This window comes from Phialemonium atrogriseum (genome assembly GCF_030411735.1).
Source record: "Phialemonium atrogriseum strain 8032-3 unplaced genomic scaffold QBC33scaffold_7, whole genome shotgun sequence".
NCBI lineage: Eukaryota > Fungi > Ascomycota > Sordariomycetes > Cephalothecales > Cephalothecaceae > Phialemonium > Phialemonium atrogriseum.
In genome coordinates, this window is record NW_026848144.1 from 1,174,896 (window position 1) to 1,184,949 (window position 10,054).

Genomic DNA, 10,054 nt, shown 5'->3' on the forward strand with positions numbered 1-10,054 from the left:
CCCTCTGCCATCCAGGTGGGGATTTCTCATAACCACTGTCTCCCTGCTTTATTCACTGTCTAAGACAGCGAGCCTTCTTGGAATCTTGAAGCTAACAGTTTCGCGACAAAGTTCTCGCGTTCAGAGGGTCTCAGTATGTTTGCTATCCCATGTTTCGGCCATGTCGCTGCCCTGTAGAAATCATCTAATGCGAGGGGGTCGTTCCAGGGTTCTACATTCGCATCTGTCGAGGGGCCAATATCCGCCCACACGAGGGCATATAAGCCTGGTCCCAGCACTCTCGCTTCAGCAAGCAAGGCGTATGTGTAGGGATCAAGACTAACCAAATTTCAACCATCGATTTTTCGGGCCTGGCCCTGTCATCACCATAATGACTCGCCAATACACAAACAGTAGGTCGTCGTCGCCGCCTCGCCCTTGTCCTCGTACCGTCGATTTTGCTGACTGGGACATACGTGCTTACACAGGCACTAATGGCCATCACCCCAGCTTCTTCGAAGACTATGGCGTCTGGAAAGATGCGCCGGTGCTGACTGGCACCACAAGATTTGAGCCGTTGCCGGGGGTCAAGAACATCATGATCACTGGGGGAGCAGGCTTCATGTACGCACGCACCTACCCACCCCACGCGCCTTGCTATAGAATAGGGGCGTTTCCGGCATGCCCGATCCGTTAACACCAGGAAACAGCGCATGCTGGCTTGTCCGGCACCTTACGCTGACCTACCCACACGCATACAACATCGTCTCTTTCGACAAGTTGGACTACTGCGCCTCGCTCAACAACACGCGGGTTCTAAACGACAAGCGGAACTTCACCTTCTACCAGGGCGACATCACCAATCCTTCCGAGGTTGTCGACTGCCTGGAACGGTACAACATTGACACGATATTCCATTTTGCCGCACAGTCACACGTTGACCTCAGCTTCGGCAACTCGTACGGATTTACGCACACGAACGTGTATGGCACCCATGTCCTCCTTGAGAGCGCCAAGAAGGTCGGCATCGGGAGATTTATCCACATCTCGACTGACGAGGTCTACGGCGAGGTTGGTGATGAAGATGACGATCTGTTGGAAACGAGCATCCTAGCTCCCACCAATCCCTATGCTGCAAGCAAGGCGGCTGCCGAGATGTTGGTCCATTCGTATCAGAAGAGCTTCAAGCTCCCGGTGATCATCGTTCGGAGTAACAATGTCTACGGACCGCATCAATATCCGGAGAGTGAGTGCTTCCTACCGTCCATGCCTGATGGCCAATGCCTCGGTCCCGGTGAGTGCTGACCAAACCCGCGCACAGAGATCATCCCAAAGTTCACCTGCTTGCTCAACCGGGGACAACCGGTCGTATTGCACGGCGACGGCTCGCCGACGCGCAGATACTTGTTTGCCGGTGATGCTGCCGATGCCTTCGACACCATCCTACACAAGGGGCAGCTCGGCCAGATCTACAACGTCGGCTCCTACGACGAGATCAGCAACCTATCCCTGTGCGGCAAGCTTCTCAGCGAGTTGGGTATTCCGCATGATACCCAAGAGGCGTTTACCAAGTGGGTCAAGTACACGCACGATCGGCCGTTCAACGACCATCGGTACGCGGTCGACGGCACGAAGCTGCGACAACTGGGCTGGGAACAGAAGACTAGCTTTGCCGACGGACTGCGGATCACGGCCGACTGGTATCGCCGCTTCGGCGAGAAATGGTGGGGCGACATTAGCAAGGTGCTCAGCCCTTTCCCCATCGTCGCCGGCGTCGAGGTCCTGTCCGACAAGGAGCCCGTCACGGATTCGCCGCAGCCCATTGGTGGCCTGGTCAAGAAGCGGAAGCTTGTGCAGGCCAACGGCAATAGCAACGGCAACGGCAACGGCAAGGGCAACAGCACGGCGCATGCAGTCCAGGTGTAGATGTTGTATTCTACTACCTGGGATAGCGACTCGAATCCTCAGTGACGAGTTCTACACGGCTTGTCACTGTTCAATCCTTTTCCTTGCTTAGCTACCCGAGGCAGAAGGGGTGCCTTGAAAGCCAAGCTATGTTGTTGTCAGCACCTGGAGGGATAGAATCCTTCTTTCATCTTCTCCCCCTTTTCACTCCCTATCTTGGACTGGCGTTTACGGACAGGAGTTTGTGTGGAACTCCGAAGCCATTTATTGGGCCTGGGATACGAGGGCGGTGAAAAGGCTGGGGTTATGCTTGCATGGCCTCTGAAGCTTGTTTGTCACAAGGGCTGTTGAACCCTGGTGCTGAACCCTGCTGCAGAGCTTAGCCAACGAAGTGTTGGTTGGTGGATGGGTCATTAACGGAATGGACGAATACTACGAATCGTAATCCGTACCTGTTTCCATTGAGATGCTTTTTGCCCCACTGCCACAGAGATCAAATGGAATGATCTGCAATGATAGAAAGGATTGTTGTTTCTTTTGCCAGCTAGGCGATCCATCCGGTCGATCCATGGCACTGGGTGCTTGCCGAGACCGCTGGCCGCCCAACCCTGCATTTGAACTCCGGGACCCCATTCGGCCTCGTTCCCGGAGGCGTCACTTCCGGTAGCCGATATCCATCCGGGTGGATTGATGGAGGCTGCAGGGTGAGTCGCGCTGATGCAAGTCCCGTCCCGTCCCGTAGCCTTCGAACTTCGAAATCCTCATGTGTCACATCGTCGACCTATCGTTCGATCCAGGCACTCGCAGGCACATACATACAACACGGTACCTACATGCAGTAGGTAGCCCTGCTGGATTTACAAATCCAAACTAAAATATGATTGCGCTGCAGGACCAACGCCTCGGGCACGCCGCAACCAGTTTAGGCTGTTTGCTCAACCGCTCTCTCGTTGGATACCGACGCCAAGTGTTTTTCAAAATCTAGATGCAGCAGGACCGAATGGGCGACGTGACAGCCGTGTATTCGCAGAGGGCGAAGCCCAGTGGGTTGGGTCGACTTACGGGGGGACCGGAAGGTTTCCGGCATCTGCCAACATACTGCAACGTCGTTCTGTGGATGCAGATGGGATGTCTCGGTGGTGAGGAGTGTACGTACGTCCCTACCTGCGCTATATGCACAGCACCTCCTGCCTGCTTTGTCAGTGGGCAGATTGGCCGGTGTCCACTTCGGCGAACCTACTTCTGTCGTATAACCCGATGGATAGTATCAGCAATTTGGTTTCTCCCCCCACGGGGATGATACGGCGAGGGTTGTCAATGCTTGATAAGCCTGGAAAGATATAGACAGTGGAATGGGGCCATTCAATTCTCGGGTTATTGAGCGCAGCATCGGTACCAGATTCGCTCGGTACCTGATCCGGGGCCCACTGACAGGTGCCGCTGCCTCTGCTGATAGGCCGGTATAGGTACTTGCACTAGTTTCACCAGTGGGCCGTACATCGGCTTTGAAGACGGGGATTTGTTCCGGCTCGCTGGTTGTGCTGGTTGTGCATTATTATTAGATCAGGAGTTGAGAGATAGAGCACTGGGAATTCCTCATCTCCATACCCACCCTGCCACCCACCCTTTTGGCTCTTATTAGCACCGTGACTAGTCAGCTGCTAGCACCTTACTGTCTGACACTATCATGTACGCTAAGTAGGTATCTCAGCCAACTGGTAGGGCAACCATTGATTACCTCCTTGCCCCCTACCTCCCCTTAAATGTGCTCGGGATGCGTGCGGCCTTGACCCGGGTTCGCGATTTTGCCCACTCAGACACGCACACACAACCAACAGGAGCGTCCATCCTACTGCATCTTCAAGACTGGCACGCCCGTTGGCAGCCGCAATCCGCTTTTTCGTGGACTCTCAACAACGAGGCTGCCCCGAAGCCTTCGCCCGGATCTGAAAGCCCATTTAAGAAAAGCCGAATCGCACTCCGTCGGTGTCAATGCGCCGAAGCACCAAGAAGTCATCACCAACTCTCCTGCAGCGAAGGACAACCTTGAGTAGCAGCGCATGACATGGATGCATAGCCTTTTTTAAACCCCCTCGACTACTTGCGAAGAACCATCCTGATGGGGAGAAGGCGACGTCGTTCGGTCCAATTCAGATCTGGAAGGCATCAATTATAGTAGGATGGAAGCTATGCAATCGTCCAAACAAATAAACCACGAGCCAGGCACAGCGCGGGGACAGGACCCGGTTCCTAGCGTCAACAATCCCCTCTCGCCTCCAGAATTCGGGTCCGAGGGCGCAGCAGAGGGGTCGCTCGAACCAACATCCGAATCCGGGGAGGACGACATGTCGGCCGAGCTGGAGAGCATTCTGGAGCCGGATCCCAGCCTCGTTGCCGGGCTGGAGGTCGATATGAACGGCAACAATGATGGCATTAATGGCAGCGATGCCAATGCCATACCAAACTACGGTACAAGCATATACCCAAGAGTGCAATTAGCCTACCAAGTCGAACATCCCTTCGGCAACGCCGGAGACTCGGCAACCATGTACGTCGGCTTACAACACCCGAGTGCGAAATTGCAACTGGTAGCAAAGGCTAACTAACACGCTCTTCTCTAGTGACTCTTCGCGAACCCTCTACGCTGAGGATATCGACTACGTCTGGGAGAACGGGCGCCGGTACTGCGGCGACTATTGCATGCCCAACGATGCGAACGAGCAAACGCGCCAATATGTCCTCCACCAAGCCTACCTCAAGCTCCTCGATCTAGAGTTGACGACGGTGCAGCTCCACAACCCAGAGCACATCTTGGACATAGGGACAGGCATCGGGGAGTGGGCAATAGGCGTGGCCGAGAAGTATCCGAATTGCGAGGTGTTCGGGACGGACATCGCTGCGATTCAACCTACCGACCAGGTGCCGTTCAACGTCGAGTTCCAGATCGAGGACGCGCGGGAAGAATGGATTCGGCCCGCCGATTCCTTCGACTTGGTCCACCTCAGGAACATGGCTGGCGCCTTCTCTGACTGGTCCTTCATCTACCAGCAAGCCTTTGCGTGTCTAAAGCCGGGCGGCTACATCGAGATCATGGACTTTGACGACCACTGGGGATCCGAGAATTTCCTGGACTGGTTTCCGGAGGGCTCCCCCGTCGAGGTCATGGCAACGGCGCTGCGGGAAGCCGCCATCTTGGACGGGCGGCCCAAGGGCGTCAGCCACATGGACCAGCAGCTGCTCATGGACGTGGGCTTCGTCGACATACACCAGTCGCGGCACGACCTGCCCGTCGGCAGGAGGGAGAACAGCAAGTTCGGAGACGACTGGCTCTTTGCGCTCGTGACGGGCGTCGAGGCCACGTGCTTCCGGCTTCTCACAAAGTACAAGGGGTGGGACGCGGAGTCGGTCCGGGACCTCTGCGACAGGGTCTCGCGCGACCTGATGAAGATGGCCGAGGACCCGAAGCGGGCAAAGGGCTTCGTTGTCAAGATCAGGGTGCTCGTCGGCAGGAAGCCCGAGATGCCGGGCCAGTGGACCGCCCAGGCCCTCGGCGAGCATGGCGAGATCAGGGACTATAGCGGGGACGAGAGCACCATCGAGAGCCTGTCTCGCTGCAGGTCGTATGCCACGGAGACGGAGAGGGAGGCGAAGTCGGAGACAGAGGTGGAGATGGAGCCGGCACCTCCAACATGAGCGGCCAGCGACCAAGTTGGTAGTTGGAAATTGGAAATTGGGAGCTGGGAACTTGGAGCTGGCCACGACCGGAGTTTGGATACGAGGTTTGAAGGCGGCCGGTCGCTTCTTTTTGTAAATGGTAGATACCCCCTTTTTATGTATGTACCCGGTGGGCTCTCTGAGCCGCTGATGGTGGGTGCTTTTTTGGATGAACAATGGCCATCACCTGTGCCGCAGACGACAGACAAACCTGTCGCTTCGGTGGAGATGCCAGCTGGGGGCCGTGGGAGACAGATTCTACACCTGTGGATTTTTTTTGGTTTCCAAGTTGCGTTGATTCTGCTCTCTCTAGCTTAGACCTCGATATTCTTGTATCGGAATGAAAGGTATTATCTTATCCACTGAGTGATGCCAATGTCGGGGTACACTGACGTCGACCTTCTTGGGGACATTAGAAGCTTAGACCTCGAAACACGGGAGCTCCAAATCGCTGCCTGGTAACTCCACAGCCAGACGCCGGCAACCCCACACGAGGATGCGCCTTCAAGACCATGAATAAAGGCTGAGTAGAACTGATATTCCAAGATGGCGTTCGACCCGTCGTCCAACGGGTTTCCGGCGGCCGACAACGTCAACGGCCTTGCCGACGGGGCGCTGCCAATATTTGACGTCGAGAGCGTCCAGCTTCAGTTCTCCATTGCTGCCGACTTCGTCGCCGCCCAGGTCGCCAACAATGTCCTTGTGCTGGCCCTTTCCAACGGGCGCATCCTCCGCATAGACCTGAACCGGCCTGAGGACATCGATGGTAAGTCGAGCTCGAGTGCTATTGTGGATGGGCTGAGAGCCTGGGTCGCAAGCCCCCCCCCAGCTGACAGTCTGGATCTAGACATCGACCTCCCGAAGAAGCCGTCTGAAATCGGAGTCATACGGCGCATGTTCCTCGACCCAACCGCCTCTCATCTCATAGTGTGCACATCGCTCGGCGAGAATTACTATCTCAACTCCCAGTCGCGCCACCCACGCCCTCTTGCGCGACTCCGCAATGTCTCCATCGAGAGCATCGCCTGGAACCCAGCCCTGCCCACGGCCTCGACGCGGGAGATCCTGCTGGGCGCATCGGACGGTAACGTGTACGAGAGCTATATCGAGACGTCGAACGAGTTCTACAGGAAGGAAGACAAGTACCTCAAGGTCTTACAGAAGCTCCCCGACGGGCCGGTGACGGGCCTCTGGGTCGACAACTTGCCCGGTAGGGCAGATACGCGACGAGTGCTCATTGGAACCCAGAGCAGGCTGTTCCATCTGGTGGGCAAGGTTGGGCGCGGTCATGATGGGAGCGGCTCCATCTACACAAAGCTCTTCGAATCCGAACAGCCCGTGATCCACGAGCTTTCGAGGTCTTCCGCGGCGGCAACATCGGCTCTAGTCATCTCGCCGGACGCCCAAGATCCTTCCAGGCCATACGAGGGCGTTGCTCCGGAGCGCGCGTTCGCCTGGCTCTCGTCCCACGGCGTCTATCACGGCACCCTGCTCGACAACCCCTCCGGGCCGGAGCTGGGGAACAAAGTGTTCTCGGAGTCGAAGCTCCTAGCCAAGTCGCAACTGGCTGCGGCAGATGGCTCGGGAAGGCGGAAGTCGTCGGTGGATAACATCGACGCCGTCGCTCTGACCCAATGGCACATCGTCACCTTGATCGGGAGCCGAATCGTTGCGGCCAACAGGTTGACGGGCTCGACGGTCTACGACCAGGCGGTCTTGGATCCTGGGCAGAAAGCTCTGGGCCTCTGTGTCGACCAGCAGAAGAATACGTTCTGGCTGTTCACCGCACAAGATATATTTGAGATTGTCGTCCGCGACGAAGACCGGGACGTGTGGAAGATCATGCTCGGCATGCAGAAGTTCGATGCCGCACTTCGATATGCCCGTTCACCCTCCCAGAGAGACGCTGTGGCAACGGCATCAGGAGACTATCTGGTCAGCAAGGGCCTGTTCAACGAGGCTGCTGGTGTTTACGGGAAGAGCAGCAAGGCGTTTGAAGAAGTCGCGCTCACCTTCATCGACAACAATCAACCCGATGCTCTCCGGAGATACCTGTTGGCCAAGCTTGGCACTTACAAGAAGACGTCTGTCATGCAGAGGGTCATGCTTGCCAGTTGGCTGGTGGAGATATTCATGGCCAAGCTCAACTCGCTCGACGACACCATCGTCACGAGGGCGGAGTTGTCAGGACCTTCCAGCCCGTCTCAGACACAGGAGCAGCTCGACGAAGTCCGAAGCGAGTACCAGAACTTCATTACGAAGCACAAGTCTGACCTAGATCGGAAGACCATCTACGACGTCATAAGTAGCCACGGCAGGGAAGACGAGCTACTCTTCTTCGCCGACGCCGTGAACGACTACAACTACGTGCTGGCATATTGGGTACAGCGGGAAAGGTGGTCCGATGCCTTGACCGTTCTCAAACGGCAGACGGATCCCGACATCTTCTACCGATACAGCAGCGTGCTGATGACGCACGTGGCGACGGACCTGGTCGAGATCCTGATGCGGCAGTCAAATCTCAAGCCGAGGAACCTCATTCCCGCGCTGCTCGACTACGACCGAAACTACAAGGGGCCGCTGACACAGAACCAGGCGATCCGGTACCTCCAGTATGTTGTGAACCAGTTGAGCTCGACCGATTCGGCGATCCACAACACCCTGGTCTCCATGTACGCCTCGCACGCGTCCAAGGACGAGTCGGCCCTGCTTAGCTACCTCGAATCACAGGGGGATGAGCCGCGATTCGACCCGGACTTTGCCCTCCGCCTGTGCATCCAAAACAACCGCGTCCTCTCGTGCGTGCACATATACACCAACATGGGCCAGTACCTGCAGGCAGTCGACCTCGCCCTCTCTCACAACGAGATCGATCTGGCTTCCATCATCGCCGATCGGCCAATGTCGAATCCGCAGCTGCGAAAGAAGCTCTGGCTGGCGGTGGCCCGCAAGGTGATATCGCAGTCCAACGGGATCAAGACGGCGATCGAGTTCCTGAAGCGGTGCGACCTGCTCAAGATCGAGGACCTGATCCCCTTCTTCCCGGACTTTGTCGTCATCGACGATTTCAAGGAGGAGATATGCGCGGCGCTTGAGGACTACAGCCGCAACATCGACCGGCTGAGGAAGGAGATGGACGAGTCGAGCCGGACGGCGGCCAACATCAAGATGGACATTGCGGCGCTCGACCACCGGTACGCCATCGTGGAGCCCGGCGAGAGGTGCTATGCCTGCGGGCTGCCGCTGCTGAGCCGCCAATTCTTCGTCTTCCCGTGCCAGCACGCCTTCCACTCGGACTGCCTGGGGAGGAAGGTGCTGGAGCAGGCCGGCGTGAGCAAGAGCAGGAGGATAAGGGAGTGCCAGGTGCAAATCAGCAAGGGCCTCGTCAGCGGCCCCAAGCGAGACGCCATGATCGCCGAGTTGGATTCGTTGGTGGCGTCTGCATGGTGAGCCAGTCCCCCCCCCGTCCCCCTGCACTTCATAGACCGAGTCTTGGAAGCTTTTTTTTATACTGACAGTTTGATAGCATTTTATGCAGCGACTACGCTATCAGAAGGGTCGACGAGCCCTTTATCAAGGAGGGGGAGGATAAGGACGAGTGGGCTCTGTAGAATGCCACTCAGAGATGAATGAGCCAGTCGAGGGAACCACAGATAAACGAGGCTGCTGGCCCGAGACGTAGTAGATACCCCATATGCGCGTTCCAGGTTCGTAATGGGAAACCGCCCGAAACTCCATTTCGAAAAGGAAATATGGATCCAGCTCCTCCATCCGCGAGGAGGCTGAGCCTGGGGTTTTTGAAATAGATAATCAAGATCAACAAACGAATTTAAAACACACGCACCCCTTGATGCCCACAATGCTATGCTTCCCGTCCCTCCAACTCTCTTGGCCCAACGGGTGGTCGCGATACTCTGAACTCCTCCCATGATGAGGCCTGTCCATGTCCAGTCCAGCCAACGACACACAAGAGAACAGGCCACCACGCTCGGCATCCCCCTAAATCCTACCTAGTATGGACACTCCGTAACCCCCAGCGTCGACCTCGTCAACATCAGGATCGACACGATGACGCCGTAAAGGCCCAGCACCTCGGCGAAAATCAGGATCAGGACCATGCCGACGTACAGCCGGGGCTGCTGGGTGCTCGCTCGCACTACAAGAGGCCGGGTGTTGGTCAGCTGTGTCCGGCTCTTCTCCTCCCTTGAACTAGAAACGTCGCGAAGGAAACCCCATGCCCTCACTCGCTATGTCCAGTGTTGAAGGGGGTGGTGGGGGTGTGTTTGTGTTCAGGGGCGGGGGTTGAAAAGCAAGAAAAAATAAAGGCGGGGGGGGGGGGGGGGGGCCCCCCCCCCGGGGGGGCCCCCCGGCCCCCCCACCCCCCAACCGCCAGGCCCCCACCCCCCCCCCCCCGCCCCCCCCCCCGCGGGCGCACCCCCCGGGGCCGGGCCAACCC

The 10,054-nt window shown here is 57.1% G+C and overlaps 3 protein-coding genes across 3 annotated transcripts; all 3 read left to right on the forward strand.

The window, feature by feature from the left end:
• The first annotated feature begins 272 nt into the window (after positions 1–272).
• Positions 273–2,387, forward strand: QBC33DRAFT_354153 (dTDP-D-glucose 4,6-dehydratase). Its single transcript, XM_060423861.1, has 4 exons — positions 273–392; positions 468–603; positions 690–1,225; positions 1,301–2,387. Exons 1-4 carry the CDS (start codon positions 371–373, stop codon positions 1,903–1,905), a joined length of 1,299 nt encoding a protein of 432 aa, XP_060285602.1. The 5' UTR covers positions 273–370; the 3' UTR covers positions 1,906–2,387.
• Positions 2,388–4,229: 1,842 nt separating this feature from the next.
• On the forward strand, positions 4,230–5,577 carry QBC33DRAFT_447751 (S-adenosyl-L-methionine-dependent methyltransferase; the record flags this gene model as incomplete). Its single annotated transcript, XM_060424441.1, has 2 exons — positions 4,230–4,432; positions 4,506–5,577. 2 exons carry the CDS (start codon positions 4,230–4,232, stop codon positions 5,575–5,577), a joined length of 1,275 nt encoding a protein of 424 aa, XP_060285603.1.
• Positions 5,578–5,826: 249 nt separating this feature from the next.
• On the forward strand, positions 5,827–9,508 carry QBC33DRAFT_354156 (Pep3/Vps18/deep orange family-domain-containing protein). Its single transcript, XM_060423862.1, has 4 exons — positions 5,827–5,945; positions 6,015–6,364; positions 6,446–9,044; positions 9,125–9,508. The coding sequence occupies exons 2-4, from the start codon at positions 6,145–6,147 to the stop codon at positions 9,207–9,209; spliced, it is 2,904 nt and encodes a 967-aa protein (XP_060285604.1). The 5' UTR covers positions 5,827–5,945; positions 6,015–6,144; the 3' UTR covers positions 9,210–9,508.
• The last annotated feature ends 546 nt before the right edge of the window (positions 9,509–10,054 follow it).

Coding starts and splice junctions, on each gene's coding strand:
- QBC33DRAFT_354153 (XM_060423861.1), top strand. CDS start 371: ATGACTCGCCAATACACAAACA. Junction 604..689: donor ACTGGGGGAGCAGGCTTCAT/GTACGCACGCAC, acceptor ACCAGGAAACAG/CGCATGCTGGCTTGTCCGGC. Junction 1,226..1,300: donor ACCGCATCAATATCCGGAGA/GTGAGTGCTTCC, acceptor ACCCGCGCACAG/AGATCATCCCAAAGTTCACC.
- QBC33DRAFT_354156 (XM_060423862.1), top strand. CDS start 6,145: ATGGCGTTCGACCCGTCGTCCAACGGGTTTCCGGCGGCCGACAACGTC. Junction 6,365..6,445: donor CCGGCCTGAGGACATCGATG/GTAAGTCGAGCT, acceptor GTCTGGATCTAG/ACATCGACCTCCCGAAGAAG. Junction 9,045..9,124: donor TCGTTGGTGGCGTCTGCATG/GTGAGCCAGTCC, acceptor ACAGTTTGATAG/CATTTTATGCAGCGACTACG.